The sequence below is a fragment of the Syngnathus acus genome, chromosome 2 (assembly GCF_901709675.1).
Source record: "Syngnathus acus chromosome 2, fSynAcu1.2, whole genome shotgun sequence".
Classification (NCBI taxonomy): domain Eukaryota; kingdom Metazoa; phylum Chordata; class Actinopteri; order Syngnathiformes; family Syngnathidae; genus Syngnathus; species Syngnathus acus.
The window spans coordinates 19,286,237-19,306,703 of NC_051088.1; the positions used below are offsets into that span (position 1 = coordinate 19,286,237).

A 20,467-nucleotide genomic window follows, 5' to 3' on the forward strand; every position below is an offset into this window, starting at 1 on the left:
TGTCAATCAAATTTCAGATGAAATCTTACTGTATATTAATACTCGACATTGATTTAGAAATTACCCTCATCTGCAAGCCAGTGTTTTGCCTCCGCCTTTCCCAGTCCCTCTTCAAGGAGGTTGTTGGTCAAAGCTACAAATGAGCAAGCATTCAGTTAAACCCCATGTTGAATAAATTGTACAATATTTAGACCAAAGTATTGAGACAGGCCTCTTAATCCAGTCAACAAATCAACCAGGGGTGGCTTTAGATCACATTCATTCAGCATTCTGAATAAGACACTATATATAATTTTGTGGGAACAGTTTGGGGTAAGGCCCAAATATTTTTGTCTATCTGGTGTATGCTGCACCTGTCATCTCATTGATGTGGTCCTGCACCAGGCCGTTGTCAAAGAATCGCTTGGATGGCTCGGTTCCTTGCTGAAAGCTATCAGGAACATGTCCGATGATGTCGTTCTGTTGAGACCCATCAGACAACCCGAAGGGCGATGACGCCTTGGGCAATCCTCTCAGAGGTGCGATGGGAGCAGCTTGCAGTCCTGTGGCAGAACTTAATTAAACTGTGTTCGGACTGAGAAGTCCTAGTCAGGAATTGACTACAGAATAGGCTTTAAAGTGAAAATCTTACTTATTTTCAGTGGAACAAATAATCTTTGTCAAGGATAGATAACTTGAAATTAATGGTTGCCAAGTGTGCTACTTTGATAAGCACAACTGTATTACGTCGTGCTATAAATCAACTGTCTCAATCTTATCTCAGCACAGTCGTTCAGGAGGTCAATTGCTGTGGTTACATAACTGTACAGTACGCTGTTGTGATGACATATCATATAAATAATATTGTTCCATCGTTTTGCTGTATTTCGTTGGAGCCGGAATACAGTAATCCCTCGTTTATCGCGGATAATTGGTTCCAAAAACCACCCGCGGAGCAATACTACATTATCCTAAAGGTTAGACACGTTTCCTCAATTTAGAAGTTTTATTTTGACTTTTAAATGTTTTTTTAATTTGGGGGAAAAAAAATCCACGATGTAGTGAAGCCGCGATAAACGAAACGCGAAGTAGCGAGGGATCACTGTAATCTACCATCCATCTAGCACAGTACTATTTAGGGCTTGTCCTCATTAGGGTTGTGGGTGAGCTGCAGCCCAGCCCAGCTAACTTTAGGCAACAAAACACATAATGTAAGCATGTTCTGCCATTTACATATTGTGGTTTCTTACCTGACAGTGTCAGGAACAGCAGCGACAGCACTGATTTGGACATCCTGCACAACAAGACAGGTTTTTCCCTTACACAAACTCCATGTAATGTAAACCTTTAGAAGAGTCAGCAAAGATGGGTTCCTTACCTGATGTGGCACCGTTAAACAGCGAGCAACTCGCAAATGCAAGAGGCAAAGCATATATAGACTGTGCCTGGGTTGTAAACGCCAAAGCAGCCAATGACAAGCGACATTTTTAATCATATTATTTGTTATCTTCCATATTATTTGCCCTTTGCCCTTTCAGTTTAATGCTGATGCAGCAGCAACTAATAACTGTTTCTCTGTCACATCAAAGTCACTACAGTCTGTGCCTGGAAAATTCACATTTTAATTTTCCAATGAAGGGTTTGCTGAATACATGTATGAAAGTTGTGAGGTTAAGTACCTCCACCAATATTAAGAACTACTGCTCTAGAAATTGTCCTTGTTTGTGTTTAAAAGACAACATTGAAAACATTCGAAACCAAACTATAGGTGCAAGGGTTAATTGATATATTGTTAATTATCAAATTAATTATCACAACTGCTTTTACATTGGAAAACCAACCTTCTGACATTTTTCCAAACAAGCCAGCTGTCACGGATCGGAATGGAGCAGGGCGACCAAATGCAGCTTGGACCCGGGTTTATTGAAGGGAAAAGGTAGTTGGAAGAGAGGATGAGGGGACAAACCAACAGAACCGGCAAACTAACATAACTTCCTAACAAAACCAACAACAGGACTGACCGACAGACTGGTTAACAGAAACGGAACTGACCGACAAAGACGTGAGACATAAATACATCAACGATCCGACAGGAGTGACACGCAGACAGGACTTATATACGCGACAGGTAACGAGCGGTAGGTGACTGTGATTAGTACATAGATTGAGAGTAGACACAGGAAGGGAGGGGCGAGCACACAGACACTGACAGAAATAATGACAACCCACACATAATGGATTGACAGGGAGCGAGTCGTGACACCAGCAACTGAATCGTTATTATATTAAGTTTTTATATTTTCTTCACTGTCAATTTGAAATGATGTGGTGTTTTTTTAATATAGGGATCCAATTCCAGTCCAGTCCAATCCAATTCAACGATTAATCAACAAAATAATTGACAGATTAATTTCCTGTGACATGTTTTTGGCAGCATGCCATGTAAAGTCGCTAATGCAGGGGTTTTTCAAAGTTTAAAAATATAAAAAATATAACGTGCATACGAAATATAAACAAGGACTCGGTCTATAATGCAACAAACCACTTTTAAAGGTTGTTTTATACTTAGCAGCAATATAACGGGGACTTGATTCACCATAACAACCCTGATTTATCAATAAAGAATGAACAGACCATGACGCTTTTATTTTTCTATGAACTGATTAAATCTCTGCACAATAACCTTAGACTAGTGTCACGACCACTGGTGTGTTTGATGTTAATTTCCGGTTTCGCAAGAATTATGGACAATTACACTTCAAAATAAGGTGAACTTTAACGCTAGTCAGCCATCGTGTACTTAAACAATATCCATACTGCTTGTGAGCTCATATTTTATCTTCATGTATATGTTTAGTGTCCAACGAACTAGAGCGGGCAAGCGTCCCTAAATAGGCAATGGTAAAACTTTTATTCTGAAACTCTAACCAGAAGTTGCCCGCTACGGCTCTTTGCGTCAACAAGCAATGCATTAGCCAAACAAACACATTTAAAGGGAAGTGTGTCATCATAGAAATCAAGTTTATGTTTGTTTCAACGATTTGCTTTCTTTTGTTGCTGTCAATTTCATGTCCGCGTTGTGATTGCTTTCGTTGTGCCCACGCCGTCAACAAGCACCGCAGGAAGTCAGCGGTCGGTTACGCAATGCGCGTGACACTGACTGAGTGACTCCTGGTAGCTTTAAGTAACTAGCTAGCTTGCTAGCGCGCAAGGTGAGAGAGCTCGCATTGCATCGTGACGAGCTGATCAAGTGCCTTCAAGTGTGCTATTGCACATATTCTTCGTATTCCCAATGGCGTCACTGCTGACAGCTTTCCGGAGAATAGCCCACGCTGGTGTTCGTGAATATGCCCTGAGGACGGCAGCAAGTTGTGGTGCTTTGGGGCTGAATGGTTATAGGAGTTTCGCTACCGTCACGCAGCAGCTGAGGTAGGTCGTGAGACTCAGGCAAATATGGATGGTGCAACGACCCGGTCATTTTCTCTGTTGTCCTCGGTACATAAGTCATATTCATCCATATTTGCTCACGCCTGCTAACAGTTGCCGCACCGGCTAAAACGAGTGGATTCTCCGATTATGCTCCGCCGTGGTCCCCCCACTCTGAGTTTTAATCTACAACCCCAGGAAGAAGGAAAAAAAAGGCAAAAGTAAATGATCATCATGAAAATATTTCTCTTTTGAGCGTAATTTTAATTAATAGTACATTTTTGTAGAGCAAGTAAAGGGGGAAAAAAATGAATTTCAATTGAGGGAAGATTTTTCGGAATCATCCGGTAGTTTTCAGTTCTGAAACAAATTCCTGCATCAGATTGAATTTCTAATCGACAGGTAATTGAGTGATCACACTTAGGAGAGTTGTGGAAAATCGGTTGACATGAATTATTGATTTATTGATCCAACACAAGATGGCAGTTGAAACCGAGAATCATTAAACTTACTACTTAAAAAGGTAAAACATCACCGAATGTTGGTTGTTCCCACTTAATAGTGACCTGGTAGACCATTGAAGACTTCAAAGTATCAAGATAGAAAAGTTAAAGCAGTATGTCTTGAAAATAAAACAAAATGCACTGACTGAACTTGTAAGAAACTACCTAAAGGAAATGAGATTCACACACCAAAAAGCCAAATGAAAGCTAAAATAAAAATAAACCTTCAGGCTACAGTGGACTAAAAAAAAAAGCAATCATGGACTGTGGATGAATGATACTCAATGGTGAACTGCAAATCAAACAAGGCTTCGACCTGCAAAGTCAGTTTTTTCCCCCCCTCAGAATAAAGCGAGTGTTGCTAAAAAGCTAGAAGGGTGGCAGTTTGAATAAAAAATGTTTTTGTGACAAATCTGTGATTATTTTTCTCTCTCCAGAATTACAATTTTAAATGCTAATCCTGGAGTGGTGATTCCATAAATTTTCCCAAGCATACTACTAAAGTGGTTGCTGAACTTTTTAGAGCAAGTAAAACCACCTTAAAGGGTATTAAACTTTCCAAGTATTAATGTATTGGCCAACATTCAAATCCAGTAAAGTAATGCAATTAATCAAAAATGAACTTGAGATCCTGATTATACAAACAATGATTTATTTTTTGCTACAAAACAAGAAAATGTTTGATTGGGGAAAAAAGTAGACTATCCTGGTTAAAAATTATTTGAAGCCACCGTAACAAAATAGGGTGGGGCAATAGGCCTTTGACTGTGAGCATATTTGATTGCACAAAATGTCTTTTCATCCAAAAAAATAGAACATCAAGCTCAAGATTAACATTGAACTTGGTTAGATGCTAAACATCCTGTTAAAATTTGACTCGATTAGACTATAAAACGATGTCAACTTCTTAGGAACACCTTGTACTATTTCTTCAGCAAGTACAAACCCATGTTAGCTTTGTTAGTTGGCTGAACGTGTTTTTGCTCCATCTCTTCTCATCACACCCGTGAAAGGAGTTTAGGGAGACGGCTGATTGTACGGTTGAGCGTGTTCTACTTGGGAGGTTGCTTGAACCTTGAGTTGATCTTGCGTTCAAAAGATTTGCTCAAGGCTGCAGCCATCCATCTCATTTTTTTTAGGGGGGGGGGGTGCTTCAAGGTTATTAAGCAACTTGTTTATTATCCTTTCTGTTTTATCCAGAGCGATAAAGCGTTTGTGGGGTTTACTTGCTAAAGCCTTGCCTTAAAAGGTCAAGTGCTGCAGGAGAGAATTCGACTTTGTCTGATTAGTGTTTAGTCGCGTTATGCACGGTTTTGCCGTCATGGTTACTAAAAAGGGTCACTGAGTTGAATACAATGAAGGGGTGGGGTTAAAAAAAAAAAATGTTGTGATTGTTTTACCCGGTAGGGATGTGCTCAATGGTTTACTTCCGTGCAGGTCGGAAAACAAGGTGACGGTCCAATTCATCAACAGAGACGGCGAGAAGATAACAGCCAAGGGCTCTCCCGGGGACTCGCTGCTCGACGTCGTCATCAATGAAGATCTCGACTTTGATGGCTTCGGTTTGTAAACGGCCAAACTTAGCTGACGTGTATGAACGCTGCTTATGCATGAAGATAACTCATCATGTTTGGCCACAGGAGCATGCGAGGGGACGCTGGCGTGCTCCACCTGTCATCTCATCTTTGACGAGGACGTCTACAAAAAACTGGGCCCCATCACGGACGAGGAAATGGACATGCTGGATTTAGCATACGGCCTGACTGACACGTAAGCACACACTTGGTGTTTTTGATAGGACTTTTCTAAGGAAGTTTGTTTCAAATAGTGTTTTTAAACTTACAGATATACTTACCTTTTTATTTCTGTATTGAAATCACAGAGATCGACAAGTAACTTACAAAGTAAGTGAATGTCTCCTTTCCCCTGTAGATCGCGTCTGGGTTGCCAGATCTGTCTGAGCAAGTCCCTGGAGGGCATGGTGGCTCGTGTTCCAGAGAGCGTAGCAGACATTCGACAAAGTCAAGATGGCTCTTCTTAGCAACGTTTTGCAGGAGACGGTCGGTGACGCTTGGTGGGCTGCCAAAACTGTCATTTGTAGTCTACGATGGACTATCAAAACAAAGAAGAAAAAAAACTCTGTGGCACATCCAAGGACTGATCAGGCAAACAAAATGTGACCGACATGCTTGCAAAGCTCACTCAGCAAGTATATTTTTATTGTAATTCTGTCATTGGTCATCTTGACAGTTTGCCATCTTTTATGTAACCTTAGAATTTTATCACGTGATTGTACATAGAACACATTTGTGTATAGGGAAAACCGATAATAATAAAAGAATTAACCTTTGTAATAGCATAGTGAGCTGCATTTTTGTACATTGGGCAAGGGGTCATAAGAGCATTTGGAGGGTCAATTTTGTGACTTCACATTCAGGAACCCCACACTTGTTTGCTTGGATTCTTTCTTGTGATATCAATCTTGGAGAGAAGAGTTTGATGGGCAGTGGTGAAGATTGAGCACCACTACCATGCCACAACCAGAGCTAATAATGGCCACTGACATGGAAGAGAACTGAAGTGTAACCGCTCTTTCCCACATTTTTAATTCTTTTTTTTATCTTATCATTTAAGGTTTTTTTTCCCCAACACGTATGACATTTCTCCAAGCGCTCGAACAGTCGGAGTGCTGACAGCCGAGGAGATGCCGACATGAGCGTGACAATACGTTTATGGTGTTAATACATGTCCACTAGATGGCGTATTCACACTTTCACTCTTTTGAAATAATTCATTTTGGTCATGGACAATAAGTACACTACCTTTAGTCAGTTAACTACAAAGTACATAACGGCTATTCTTATCCTGATATTTCCTTTCCTAAGACAGCTGCATGTAAACTCAATGGTCAAGCTACTAGTGAGTTTCGAGATTTGACCTAATACTCATCACTGGTAGGTGCGTTTGTATGTACGTTGGAGGCAGAGTCCTTTTCCATGCACTCTTGTTGAGTTAAGGACAATCTGTGGTCTTTCCTCAGCCAAGCGTTGGGGTGGGGACTCCTGTAGCTTTTCAAAGTACCCCATTTAATATGCTCTTTGGCTGGACACGCTTTGTGACTTGTCTCCTGCCGTTCAAGTCTGGCTAAAGCAAGCGGCCTTGCGACGATGGATGTGGAAGGAGTGCATGCTTGAGTCTGCGTCGGTGCAAGGGAGTTGGGGTTTGAGGACAAGTTGGAGGAGCTGGTTTCCATGGTCGCCAGCGACATTCTGTACTTCTGCTGAAGCCCTGACTTTGAGGCATGCTCGCCTTTGTCATCATCCTCTTCATCATCGCCGGTGAGACCGTCCATGCTCCCAGATTGAATCTTTGCTATGTGCACTAATGCAGGCTCAGAGCGTCGACGCGGTCTGTGTATGCTGTGCAGGGAAATGGTGTCCAGGGTACAGGAGGAGAGGTCCACATCTTGGATCTGCCCGCCACCCTTCAGCGCCTGGTAGTTAGTATGCCGCACGTTTGGCTCATTGTCCTGCTCATAGTCGCTGAAGGTGAGGACCGAGTCCAGACTTCCTGGTTTGGATCGGAGACGTCTGCCGCAAAAGCTCGGCGACCCTCCGCTGCTGGTATCCAATTCGTTCTCTAGACTGTCATAGGACGAGTCTGTCATCCACTTGTCTGAGAGCCAGGGAAACGTGACAAGATTGTGAGTGATCATCAAAGCAGACACAAAATGTTTTCAACAAGATGATCAAAACTACCGTCGAGTCGTGTCTCCTGTGTGCTGAGTCTATGTGGTGAGTCTCCAAAGAGAGAGGTGTGCTCCTCTCCCACAATTTGCTGGCAGTGTTCTATCATGAATCTCACCAAGTCACAAACCTGCATTAAAGCACACAAACTCTTAACTGATTTTTGAAGTCACTTTCTTGTCATAATTTAAGGTTATATCATGCTTAGATTACATAACTGGATTAACTTCAGTGCTTACTGATCTTAGTTAAAAGTAGTAAAATGTAGTTTTCCATTCTAGCTAGTTATCATTGTTTTGGGATATGTCACAAAGCGAACTACTTGGTCAGATGTTTTATTATTTAATTCATCTATTTATTTTGATTATTTTTTTTAATTTATGAATAAATATGTTTTTATTAAAAGAATTTAAATTGAAAACTATTTTTTTAACAGGCCACACAGGGCGTTGACACGGGCCAAAATGCAGCCCGGGGACCACCACTTGGCTAGACAGTGAACAATGTGAGCCAAAGATGTTTTCAAAGTTATATTCAAGTTCAAGGAACATTATTTATATTTTAGAGAGAGAGAGAGAGCAGTATGAGTAAACAATGTTTCTGTCACAGTATGATAAAGTGGTGCATCCAGAGAGGGCTATTGTTAGTCAGCAGTCAAGATGAGACATTGACTCATTTTGTTGACATCAGCAGCCATTAGAAACAAATACACAATTGACATTCTTAGCCCCTTCGCTCACTTGCCTTCCTCGTTCCTTCGTTCTCTGCCTCTGGGCTGCACAATGCTCCGGGAGGCCAAAGCATGCTGGGTGCGATGCATATCGCCAGGTTGAAGCCGGTCATCTGGTTCTCGCGAGCGTTGCCTCGAATAGCACGCAGCACGGCCAGCACGTAGCGTAGTAATAAGGTGTTGTCTTTGGGCAGACGACTCATCATCCTGCAGGAAAAACAATTGCTCAATGTTGCTAAATTTAAACTTTTAAAAACATTCTTTTATGTTTAAAACTATAAATTGACGAACAGATGCGTCTAGAGCTTGCTATATTTCAATCTATTCTTCTCTTTTAACAACAGGCTGCTAAAAGAAGGATTATTGATCGAATGGGGTTGGTCGGTGGTTTAGCACACCTTTGTATCTCTTGCACCCGCTCCTCCTCCCCCTCTTCATCAACCAGCACATCCATCCATTCTTCATGTAGCTCACAACACAATAGGCTGCCGGGGATGTTGCGCAGGAAGTCCTAGTAAACATCAGTGGCCAACCAGTGAGGGAAGATGTTGTTTCGATTAGAAGAAAAGAAAAAACAAAAGGTCAAGGTGACATTTGGACCATGATCTAGTTAAAAAAATCCATAAACAGTGCCAAGATTAGAGTCCTTGTCCATTAGCAATAACAGGGATTAGAATGCAGATTAAGGACCCTCCGAACATTATGTCCTGCTAATGTGGATGTGCAGGAGGAGATTAAAGGCCAAGCCAGAGATGTGGGTCATCATAACGGCTTACTTTGAAGACGCCGGCAATAATGAAGATGTGGTCCCGTGTGAGCGGTGGAAGGAACTCGCCAGCATCCAGTGAGTCCCGCAGTTCCCTGACGGCCCGAGCGCCCGCCGGGCGCCGAAAGATGCCCCGCGTCCTCGGGCCTTCGTGATACAGCAGCTCCAGCATGTCCTGGTGTGAGAGAGCATCCATGATGCGATGTTAGGTCAAAAACTGGGAATTTATTAAAAGGGTATCTTATTTATGCATAAATAGAAACATTTGGTTTTCTTATAAGCAGACATCCATGTCTGAGTGTCAACACCCACCATCACGGGCTTTGGTAGAGCGTCTTCGACACACACGGCACTGAGGGGACGGCCGAACAGGCAGCAGCCCTGAGAAGCGGTCCCCGTGGATGACGTCACCTTAGGGGAGGAACCTCGCAGAAAGGCCCAAGTGATGAGGGAGCGCCTTCTTTTTAATGGCTTCTGGGGGAACTCTGACAAAGACAGTAGTAAAACAAAGTGGTGACTCGTCAATAGAGGGCGCTAGAGTGAAGAGGTAGGATGTACTGACAAATTGTCTGAAATTGTATTTCTGAATCTACGGGCAACAGCTTTGATGGGCATTCCTGCAGTCAGCATGCCAACTGCATGCTCCTGTGATAAAACTGGGAACAATATTTGAGGGAAATTGTCTTTTGTGTCAATTGAGCTAACCCGTCAGCACTTGCGGTCTAAGCGTTTCCTCGGGCCGGGCTTTCAGGATGAACTGGCACCGCTTGTGCGCCTGCAGCTGCTCCGCCTGCAGGGCCCAGTCTGTGGCCTCTGGTGCCATAGCGCTGTGGGTCAACGTTTGTCGCAGGTGACTCATGTAGATACTGAAGGGGAACTCGTGACCTGAGGCAGAGGAGAACCGTGGCCACAATTGAATTTATTTGCAAACTGCATATAAGAGTACTCCTGATTACAAAGAAGAAAAATGAGTGGATGACTATGGAAGTGTTTGTGACCTTGAACACACCCATCTATTCATTTTTTTTAGATTAAAGGAGCAGAAAACAGGAATTCTGCATATGCAATGGAGATGACCCAAGGTTATTGACTAACCAATGAGCGGATAAGGCGTATTGTCCCTCTTGGAAAGGATCCACAGCTGGTAGTCCTTTCCATTACCCTGAACACAGTGATTTTTTTTTAAGAATAAATGATAGAGGAAATGTATGCAGAGGATTGTACAGATTCACAACTTGTATGCTACTCACAATAATGCTAAACTGCTGCAGAGCCAGTCGGATCACCTCATTGGTCGAGTCAGAGTTACTGACGGGCAAAGTTTGGGTCTACATGGTAGAAAAATAATTACAACCGATAGTAACAAGTGCAAAATATAGTACCTATCTGTAGAGGTTTTGTTTTGCTTACAACAGCATAAGTATTAAGCCCCTTCCCATATACTCGGAGAGGGATAGTTTTTGGTTCTTCCTTCTCTTTTTCCTCTTTAATGCGACTGCAGAGAAAATGAAATAGTTTTATACACAAACACGCATTGATGTACAGCACTTACTTTTTCAGGTGAGACAGCCATTTCTCTTTTTGTTCCGGTGAGCTGACAGGGACATGTCAAACCAAACTTGAGGCATAAATGTTTAACAAACAAAAATAAATGCCCTGTGTGTGTGTTTACCTGAATGTCACGACAGTGTTACAGGTAGGCCACCCAATGACAAAGCTCCTCTCGGGGCAGGTGCTTCCCTCACACACCTCCTCCATGCAACTTGCTGTCCACATTTCACAAACACGCGCCAGGGCCTTCTGCTTGAACTGGTTGGCTGATCTGATAATGTAACATGAAGGTTGTGTCCATTTGCCTCACGACAACACGCAAACTCAGGTGTGTGTTTACTTGGCTTTGGCGATCACCAGGATGTCTGTGAAGAGGAAGAGGTGTCTCTCCTGAGTCTGCATGCCTGTTTTCAACTGAGTGTGCCCATGTAGAAGGAAGAACCTGTCGGGCACTTTCAGGAAGGACTGGACCAACGAGCACGTTTCCGGGAACACAGGAACTGGGAGGCTCTCTCTGGAAGAGCCCAAATGACCACAATGCATCCTCCAGCTGTTTATGATACTTCATTGGTAAAACGGAAATTGACAGCAGCAGCTTCAATACAACTTGCAGCAGGTGACTTATTATGAATCATATTTACAGTTGACACAATCACAACTGTATGTTATTGTAGTTTTTGTAAGTATATGATTCCCTTGCCGATAACTCTCCAATTATCGTTGGAGAAGTGTTGCTAGCAAGTCTTTTCTTCCATGACAACAGATTGTCACCAGTTTGAGATGCTTTACGGATGTCACATTGCTCCAACACCTAGTAAAATTTACAGTCACTATCCACAGCAAGGATTTGTTCTTAATAAATGATGCAGCTGAAAACACTATTTGTGCAAAATTAATCAATGGCCAAAATTGGGGGCTTACAAATCAAAAACATGCACGTTAGGTTTATTGCAGATTCAACATTTTGCTGGTGTTTGAGTGAAATAGGTGAATTTCTCTGATGTTCCAATTAAATGAAAATGAACTGCGTCATGCGCTGTGCGTTGGAAGAATTTTACCTGGAAAGTGTCTTGGACCTGGAGAGAGCTTTTCTGATGACAAGAGCGGGTGCGGACTGACGCCGAAGACTTTGGGACTTCACCCGCTAAAACAGACACAAATATAAAGAATGTGTGGGATGCCATAAACAAAAGTGTTGAAGTTTGTTGCAGGATTTAATTGTACCAGGTCACACACATGCTTGAGATATTCTTGGACTGGTGACACATTTTGAAATGACAAGTGCATTGGCTACCTGCTTCCCCTTTGCCCAACAGAGCAACTCAGAGTCCACTTTTATCCCAGCTCAAGGTTCCTCAATTCTGAATTAATAGGCCACATATTTGGGGCATTGTAATATTGTGAAATACTGTTGATCCAGCCGAGTCACAAGGGAACAAACATTCCTCACAGAGCACACTTTAAATTTAGTGCTCAAAATGATAATGATCGAGCGCATAATGATTCTTATTTGTAATAACTTTTGAAATATGTTTGTCTAATTAGGTTTCTTACAATCCCCTGTATAATTAGTAGTGTTAATATCTGTTAAGCAAAATCATTTCTGCATTCAACAATAAATATATGATTTTTAATGGACAGCAACAAGATGTTACAATATCTACCCGTCTGTTGTCGCTTTGTTCCGCACCCTGGCTCAGTCCTTCGTGTTGATGTTGCGGAGACATGTCATCCATCTGATCAGTGTCCAGCTGTCCTCACACAATCTAATCCCATTAATCAGATCCGAAAGAACAAAAACAGCTCAATGCGTTAGAAGTTGCAAGAAACTTTCAGCCTGTCAATGAAGTAATACGGAGATAATAATGATATTCTAAATTGTCAACGTGGCCTCAATGGGGAAGGCTGCAACAGCCACAAGCGTCTTGTCATTGTGGATTAGCCACCTCTTAATGCTTCTGCACTCATTGCAGAGGCGGTGCTTGAATGCAAGAAAAAGTTGCCTCTATTTTTAGAAGTTGCTCTCAATTTGTTAGAGCAAGACAACACCATCGTCACGCTTAACGTGTTTCTTTACATTTTGACAGATGAAACGAAGTGATTTAAGGGGGACAGTTGGAAGTAAAGATGGAATTTTATTGTACTGCATGCCATGCACATGACCTTTGGCAAGAAGTATGTACGTGCTTCTACTGTAGGTAGCTGTACCTTGCATACGTATTTATGTTTCTGACGACTTAAGGCCTGAGCAGCCATTGCTGCAAGTTTTTTTTTTACTTCATAAAGGATCACGTCCAAAACTTTTGCACACTCATCAGCCCTGGTGAAAGATTTGGTTTTTCAATGTTGTCATAAACGGTGACAAAAAAATTTCTCTGTACATTCGTGCTGTCAAGCAATTTATTTAATTGTTTATTCATAGTTAATCGCACGTTTTATTTATTGTCACAAAATCCCTTGATTTTTTTCTGATCCATTATTTTAGCAAATTTTGATACCCTTACCATGAAGATTAATTTTCTTATGTAGACAATTTTTTTTTAATTGTAATCATTTATATTAAAGTCACAAAAAAAAAATATATATATATATACATATATATATATATTTTTTTTTTTGTATATATATATATATATAAACCTGCGGGACCACGAGATCACGGGGGTTCACGTTGATAAGAAAAACTGAGATCAAGTTAATCGATTGAGCTTTAGTGTCTGAGAAGTGGGCCACAAACTGGGCTAAAGCCAAATCAGGCCAGTAAGTGCTCCTTCCCCAAATTGGCCACCATCAGCCCCATTTAAATTGGATCGCTACAATGATGACTTTTCCTGATGTTGATAATGAGCAGCCTTGGGCGCGTCAGAGAAAAGAACACTTTTAATTCCACATTGAGAAAAGTATTGATTTATTCCATGATGTCATGTTTCAACCAATCTGGGTAGAACCCTAACACATATTTCAAATCCCAAGAGTTTGATTTGTTATGTTACTAAGCACAACACCCAAAATTGCAGGAATGTGCACAAACATTTTTGGGGCAGGAGCTCAAACCAATAAAAATGGGCAACTTCATTTGAGACTTTTTGACTCACTAGTTAGATTGGGGGGAAAATTATCAGCAACCTTGAATTCATCTTAAAGCATTTTAAATTGTTTCTTTTATTACAACACATTTGGTACAAAAAAAAAAAGTAAAGACTGTATCTGAGTCAAGCATGTACAAGAAGTCATCTCTTGCCTTACTCAAAAAATTGTTTTGCAGAGTGCATAACTGCATATAAGTTTTGTAGTAGAAACATAAAATGTAAAAACATAGTATGGCCAGTCCAAATGAATCATAACGAAAAGCGCTGAGATGTGGAAAAAAAAATAGTAGCGATCAGCACGCATCCACATTTGATGAAGTAGGGAAGTAAGGAGGTCACTGTGAATAGCGGGGTCGCTTGCTATTTGGCCCGTCAAACGCTCCATCTACAGGACTCCCCCCTCCATACATGGGTGACGGACCCTGTGCTGTTGTTGACGGTGGCTGCTGCTGCGGCTGCTGCTGTTGCTTAGGTGACTCCACCTCCGCTCGTCCTGCCAACAAGCCACTCAGCGGATATCTGTCGCCTCGCTATGGTGTCAGCAGAAATGAATATGTTGGTCGTCAGATTATCATATTATTAGTGCAGTGTGTCAAAAGTTGTTTTGATCCCAGTCACCCAACATAAATAACAGATTGGGAGGCTGATGGAACAGTAAAAGAGCCAGAGAAACTGTCAAGTTTGTTCTATCTTTTTTTTTTTTTAATTAGAAAATGTTTTCAATAATTCATTGATCAATACAAGCTGAGTCTACCTATCAGTAGGGCGGTTGTTGCATTAAGTTCCTCCCCCACAACAAGCCCTCCCATTTCTTTAAACACAGTCGTTGCCACATAAATACATTACCATGTTGCCATTTTCAGACACGTTTGCAGTAGCCTCTGGGATGATGGCGTTGCCCCTTCCACCCATGTTCATCATCTGACCCTGGTTAGCGCTGGGCCCTGTTGGGGCCTGGTTAAAGCCATCTATACACAAAACAATGCAGGGTGGGTTGGTTGGTCATGTTCCCCGTGAGACTCATTTCAAAGGCAACTCAGCCAACTAACTAGCGTCATCTGCATTGATGTTTCTTCTTACGGAAGTCATTACATTAAATTTAGCTCAAGAAGCACCAGATGAAAAATCCAAAGCAATTTGAATTATCTTTGCATCTGAATCATGCAGTATACATGATACAAGATTTAACGATCAGCCACCATCACTGTATTCTGTTACTACAGCTTTTATGTTGTCATGGACAATACTGTTTTTCCCCCTCTCAAAGGGCTCCCAAAAACATACCGTACATGATCAAAATACTAATTTATTATGAAGGAGCCGTTTCTAATGCAAAACACACACATGGAAGGAACAACAAAGGAAGTCATCTTGCATCGACTGCTGTTAACACAATCATGGCCATACCTGCCATATTAATGGCTCCACGAGGGCCCAGATCAGCCACTCTCATTTCCTGTTCTCTCTGAAAAAGTCAAGAACAACTTTTATATGGACAACCCTGCTTTGGTGGAAATTTGCGACGTGCGGTGAACCGAGGATTTAAGAGTACGGTCGAAGCAATCAATACGTCAAATCAAAACTATGGCAAAGTCACAATTCATGTCAATATTGAGGGAAATGTGCTTGAAACACTTTTTTTTTTTTAAAGGCAATCCTATGTTGATGTGTGATGCACAAATACAAATCTCATCTGTTTTGGCTTTTAACAGTTTTGGAAAATGAAGCTTCAAAGATGCTTCATGAACCAGTTATTGTATTTTTTGACTCATCTTGATGGCATTATTGGTTTAAAGGGAGAGGTTTAAAATCGCAAGTCTGTGCTTTCAGTCAAATGTTGACCAGAGTGCCATCTAGAGGAGTAATAAAAAAATACAACTGGTTCATAAAGCATCCTCAAAGCTTTATTTTCCCATCACTGGCCAAAATATAAAAATATTCAAGTGGAGGTTTTTGTGTGCTTGATGGCATGACTATGTTGTACTTACATTGTCCTGGTAGGCTGGTTTAAAGGTATCTGGTTGGCGCCTCAGCTCTTCCTGCTCTCTATGTGTTCTCATCATTTCTTCCTCTCTGCGTCTTCTCTCCTCCTCATGCCTGCGAAGACGCACATGTTAAGGAAAGAAGAGCCACTGTACACTGGATGGTGCCAGTCAAGAAGGGCTGCCTAGATTAGCCAACTACGTAGCCACAATTAGTCAACAATCAAAATAGTCAACAGTGAATGCTAACTGGAATTATCAATAGATTCCAAAAGTTAGGACACATTTCACTATTACGTTATGGAAGCAAACATACCTCAACTCTATCTGCTTTCGTCTGTGAAGCTCCTGGTTGCGCAACTCCTCCAATCGCCTGAGCTCCTCTTGACGTCTCATTAGATCTGGAGAGGGTGGTAATGTTAAGGAGAAGTAGCAAGTGAGAGCATTCTAGTAACCGAATGGACAAGAAAGCTTGCACTTGCAGTAATTAGCTAAAACAGTTCAAATGGATCCTACCATGCCTCATTAACATGAGCTGATGTTCATGTTTTGCCGACTCTAGTTCGGCTTCCAGCTTCTCTTTGGCTTCTTTAATACTTTTGTCAATCTGATCTCGCTGCTGTTTCACCAACTCGTCAAGAGCTTTCCAGCGAGACGAATATTCAAACTCAAATGTTCCCGGCTGAGCGAAATGCGGTGTTTGTGATCGTTCCCTGATGAAAGACAAGCAAACTCTCCAGTGTTTCACGTCACCAAACCCTCTTATAATTAACCAATCCTTTGACTCACTTGAGGTACTTTGGAGTTATTGAGAACATCTTCTCAGGCAATCCTTCTACATCATCAAAATGCTCTGTGGGCTCTACAATGGCTGGGCAGGGTGTGCTAAGGAGAAAGGCAAAAACATACATGTTGAATCTTCTGTCCTATACTGTGCAATGCCAATAAAGATTTTAATTCTACTTTTGTCTATATTGCACATCATTTCATACAAAAAAAAACCCCCAACCATACGCTGTTAGCAGCAAGGCGCCCTCTGTGCAGCGTTCCAGAGCTTTACGTGCGGCCGCTTTGCTTGCAAACTCCACGAAGCCTTTACCAGTGGGCCGCCCACGGTCATCCGTCACAACGATACATCGTTCCACCGGGCCAAATTGAGAAAAGGCCTGGAAGCATAAGGTGAGTCAATATTATCACTACTTATGAGCTTTTGTTTTGTCGATATTACCTGTTCCAAAAGCTCATTCGTGACAACAGGTAAAAGGTTGCGCACAGTGAGTGCGGCGCCATGTGCAGCAATGCGGATCCTGATTGGTCGATTATTCAATAACGTCCCATCCAGCTCTGCTTTTGCAATCTCTGCAAGTGTACGGCTCTCCTGGAGGACAGAAACAAATACGTGTCCTTACATGAATGGAAATATTTTAACTGTATACTGCACTGTATAAACATGACAACCTGGTCCCTAAGTGATCTTCAATTCAAAATCCGAACTGAACCTCCACACAATTCCACAAAAATGAAATATTGGTAAGTTGCACAAATACATGTTGCACTAACACTTGACTGAAAAGTAATAGTTGCCAAAAACCCTTATGTATCACTTTCTAATCGTAATTATATTCAAATCAAACAAACAATGAAACAACACGGTAACTATTTACTTTTATTTAAAGGTGTAAATTTTAGAACCAAAATTTGTACATACCAAACGAATAAACCCGAATCCTCGCTCTCTATTGATAAATACTTCGGCTGTATTTCCATATTTAGCGAATAAATTGATGAATTCCTCCTCGGGTAGATCCAGCGGCAGATTGGAAACAAAAAGACGCGATCGCTGTGTGAATGTTTTCTCGCCTGGCTTCCTAAAACTTGAAATATCAAGTGTCATTTGCACTGGAGCCTGAGCGCTTTCCACCGCGGCTCCTTCGGATCGTTCAGCCGCAGACAACTGCTCAGCAGACGCCGCTGGACTGCCTTTGTTGGTCGGCGTTTGCTCGTCTTCTGCAGCGGGGGAGTTTTCGCCACTTTTAGGTGGTGGCGGTGGACTGCTACTTTGCGGGTTTGCTAACTGTACATCTTGGTCAGCCATAGTTAAAAATTAATCTTGGTAACGCAGTATAAATAGTAAATTGGAGAGGTAAACAGCTTGAATGGCAATGGAGAACTTAGTTTCAATATGGCGACAGATGCGTGCGCATCTTGTTACCGGAAGTAACCGGTATATATGTCCGCCTACGTACAAATAAGAAAAAAATCATTGTTGACCGGTATGCTAAGCACATGACGTATGACATGACGTAAAAATATATTACTTTTATTTAATTTAAATTTTATTTTAGTTCTGGTCATATTTGGAGATTATTGTCACAAAAAATGCTGATATTATATTTGCTGTACACATAACATTAAACTTTGCAACATCTTTTATTAAAGGTCTCTCTTGATTCGAATCCACAAATTCTAATGAACAATAATCAAAACAACAAAGAATTAACCTGGTAAATCGTGTTTAAATTGTTTTCTTTTAAGTTTCACAATTGTCCCAAATCAAAATACTCTATCATACAGATCAGTGTAATTTATGAGGATAGAATTGAACATAATCAGTAAATTTATATACTTATGTGTCTGTGCTGTGTTTTTGCACTCACAATCTGCAAATGTCAGCCTCTGTTCCCAGGGGTATGGAATATTTAATATTCCCCTTCAGGTTCTTTTTAGCCATTAGTTTCTATCTGTGGCCCGATGTCAAAGGGAGTCATTATACTTAATTCTTGCACTCTTGCCCTCTCCTCAAATCAGATTTATAATCCAGTGAGGACTCAGCATCATTAACAAATCTCAAAATTGGAGATCTTAAGTAGCACCAGTGCTCTGAGAATGACTTTCTCTGATTCTTAATATATAATCTTTATTGAAGTCTGGCCTTGAGAACTCAACTCAAGTTGTGCAAACAATTAAACAATGAGTTTAAAAAAGTTCCTTCATTTATTATATCCTTTATTTCACAAGTGATACCTTCACTGTCCAGATTAAACTCCAGAGATCCATAATTTGTGGCACAACAGTTGTCTAATGTTGTTTTTATTGGGGCATGAGAAAAAATAAAATAAAATTGCAGCACAACAATCCAGAACATTGCCCGAGGATGTAAGTGGGAAAAGAATCAAAGGCTGATCTTCAACAACTACTGATCTCAATTCAGTGGTAAAAACCAGGTCATACAGTCTGTTACCCATTTCAATGACATCTCAGTGAATCAAAGCACTAATGCCCCAAAGGTGCACAGAGATGAAATGAAAAGAGAGCTGAATGTTGAAAATGGAGCAAACTGAAGTTGGCGATGGATGCAGAGTTTAAATTTTGCTAAATTATTCAAAGACAGCCCAACAAACATTTTATAGAAAGGCCTAAAAGAAAATGCCTTTTACAAACCCGATGATGGACATTTCCCATTGATAAAGTCCACACGTGGAACTCTGACAAGTAAACCAGACTGTGCGGGTGAAACTAACGCTGTGACTTAAATACTAATACAGTACAGAATTTAAAACAGTACAGTGCGTACGTGCGGGCGCAAAGACGAAGTGGTAGGTGACGTCACGTGACAAACGTGTCGAGTTCAGACGCAACACGTCCATTGTCAAGGTGGAACGCGTCAAATTACAGAGATGGAGTGTTTCACTTGTTTTCTTGACGAGAGGCAGTGAAATGTGTTTTTTTTTCTTTCAAAAGACCTCACCTTGAAAGGGGGCATCGCTTCGCAGAATTCCCTGTCAACAAAAATGAACTATCTGACTGATAAGTTTGCTCACCCCCGCTGCGATGACGTAAGTAAATCACACACTGACGTGATCCCACATGCTAAGATTTCCCCCCCCCACCCCTTGATAATGTTACTTTTCTTGTTCAATTAATCTTAAAGATGATCTCATTTGTAAAAGGATAGATTAGTTCAAAATTTCATTTTAAAGCATGGCGATCGTGGGCAGCACATAATCCATCTGTTTTATGAGGATAAGTATATACTTTCATTTGTGCAGTGCTGCGCCACTGAAAAATCAGCAATAAGAAACATATTGAACGATTGTCAATGAAAACAAAGTCATCTTTTTAAAGGCAAAGTGTATGCATGCTCATCATACATTATGATAGTTGTGATTTCATCTCATTCTTTTGTTTCTCTTGTTAGTCTCCAATTGAACCTAAATACCTGCGGTGCAGCAACTTAAACATGCCCCTGCTGGCCACTGAATTTTTCAAAAGCGAATTACAGTTGTACCTCGATGGCTTAACCACTGAGTAAGTAAATGATAACAAAGATTAAGTCATTCATTTGACAGAACTGTAACTGTGGGCTATCTGCTGATTCTCCCTGCAGGACGTGGGACTTAATAGAATATGGTCATTTTGATTGCAATGCCTTTATGGTGCTGTTGAAAATGTGGCAAAGCATCTTATACAAAATCTCCCAAGAGGTGCTGAGTGTTGTGTTGCCTCAGGTGGAAGAGCACGCCCAGTTCCTCGTGTAAGTCTCCTGCCTCAACCCACACGCAGTACAAACACAAGCAGGGGAGAAACAGTCAAATCTGGACAATTGTGTTTTCTTTCCTTTGTAGGAATGATTGTGACTCTCCGCAACGGGCGCTCAACTACTCCTGCGTGACCGTGGATGATATCCACGCATGT

General features: G+C 41.3%; 4 protein-coding genes across 6 annotated transcripts in view; 1 reads left to right on the forward strand and 3 right to left on the reverse strand.

Moving 5' to 3' along the window:
• LOC119133826 overlaps positions 1-2,687 on the reverse strand; it is a 5,409-nt gene extending 2,722 nt beyond the window's left edge. For 2 of the 3 annotated variants that reach the window (XM_037270013.1, XM_037269998.1), the window contains exons 1-4: positions 1,821-2,687; positions 1,230-1,273; positions 354-542; positions 65-133 (exon numbers count right to left, since the gene is read on the reverse strand). In XM_037270013.1, coding sequence (XP_037125908.1) covers positions 65-133; positions 354-542; positions 1,230-1,272 — 301 coding nt within the window. In that variant the 5' untranslated portion in view covers position 1,273; positions 1,821-2,687. Of the gene's footprint in view, positions 1-64; positions 134-353; positions 543-1,229; positions 1,274-1,357; positions 1,768-1,820 lie in introns of those variants that run through there. The other variant, XM_037270004.1, reaches the window with a different exon arrangement.
• A 265-nt stretch (positions 2,688-2,952) lies between these two features.
• On the forward strand, positions 2,953-6,262 carry fdx1 (ferredoxin 1). The gene is made up of 4 exons (XM_037242981.1): positions 2,953-3,408; positions 5,346-5,470; positions 5,549-5,678; positions 5,841-6,262. Exons 1-4 carry the CDS (start codon positions 3,272-3,274, stop codon positions 5,947-5,949), a joined length of 501 nt encoding a protein of 166 aa, XP_037098876.1. The 5' UTR covers positions 2,953-3,271; the 3' UTR covers positions 5,950-6,262.
• On the reverse strand, positions 6,121-12,758 carry LOC119117032 (rho GTPase-activating protein 20-like). Its single transcript, XM_037242968.1, has 15 exons — positions 12,366-12,758; positions 11,760-11,845; positions 11,042-11,215; positions 10,823-10,972; positions 10,703-10,744; positions 10,561-10,645; positions 10,401-10,478; positions 10,246-10,312; positions 9,856-10,035; positions 9,463-9,635; positions 9,161-9,325; positions 8,783-8,895; positions 8,399-8,591; positions 7,667-7,784; positions 6,121-7,583 (listed from the first exon to the last, which is right to left on the reverse strand). Exons 1-15 carry the CDS (start codon positions 12,435-12,437, stop codon positions 6,847-6,849), a joined length of 2,433 nt encoding a protein of 810 aa, XP_037098863.1. The 5' UTR covers positions 12,438-12,758; the 3' UTR covers positions 6,121-6,846.
• An 805-nt stretch (positions 12,759-13,563) lies between these two features.
• Positions 13,564-17,981, reverse strand: pspc1 (paraspeckle component 1). Its single transcript, XM_037272247.1, has 10 exons — positions 17,481-17,981; positions 17,001-17,150; positions 16,787-16,938; positions 16,562-16,657; positions 16,289-16,485; positions 16,089-16,173; positions 15,779-15,887; positions 15,198-15,255; positions 14,637-14,758; positions 13,564-14,320 (listed from the first exon to the last, which is right to left on the reverse strand). Exons 1-10 carry the CDS (start codon positions 17,865-17,867, stop codon positions 14,126-14,128), a joined length of 1,551 nt encoding a protein of 516 aa, XP_037128142.1. The 5' UTR covers positions 17,868-17,981; the 3' UTR covers positions 13,564-14,125.
• Positions 17,982-20,467: the final 2,486 nt, after the last annotated feature.

Coding starts and splice junctions, on each gene's coding strand:
- fdx1 (XM_037242981.1), top strand. CDS start 3,272: ATGGCGTCACTGCTGACAGCTTTCCGGAGAATAGCCCACGCTGGTGTT. Junction 3,409..5,345: donor ACCGTCACGCAGCAGCTGAG/GTAGGTCGTGAG, acceptor ACTTCCGTGCAG/GTCGGAAAACAAGGTGACGG. Junction 5,471..5,548: donor TCTCGACTTTGATGGCTTCG/GTTTGTAAACGG, acceptor GTTTGGCCACAG/GAGCATGCGAGGGGACGCTG.
- LOC119117032 (XM_037242968.1), bottom strand. CDS start 12,437: ATGGATGACATGTCTCCGCAACATCAACACGAAGGACTGAGCCAGGGT. Junction 10,036..10,245: donor TACGCCTTATCCGCTCATTG/GTTAGTCAATAA, acceptor CCTCTGCCTCAG/GTCACGAGTTCCCCTTCAGT. Junction 9,636..9,855: donor TAGACCGCAAGTGCTGACGG/GTTAGCTCAATT, acceptor TGTCTTTGTCAG/AGTTCCCCCAGAAGCCATTA.
- pspc1 (XM_037272247.1), bottom strand. CDS start 17,867: ATGGCTGACCAAGATGTACAGTTAGCAAACCCGCAAAGTAGCAGTCCA. Junction 14,759..15,197: donor TGGAGCCATTAATATGGCAG/GTATGGCCATGA, acceptor TTTTGTGTATAG/ATGGCTTTAACCAGGCCCCA. Junction 14,321..14,636: donor TGTCTGAAAATGGCAACATG/GTAATGTATTTA, acceptor CTGACACCATAG/CGAGGCGACAGATATCCGCT.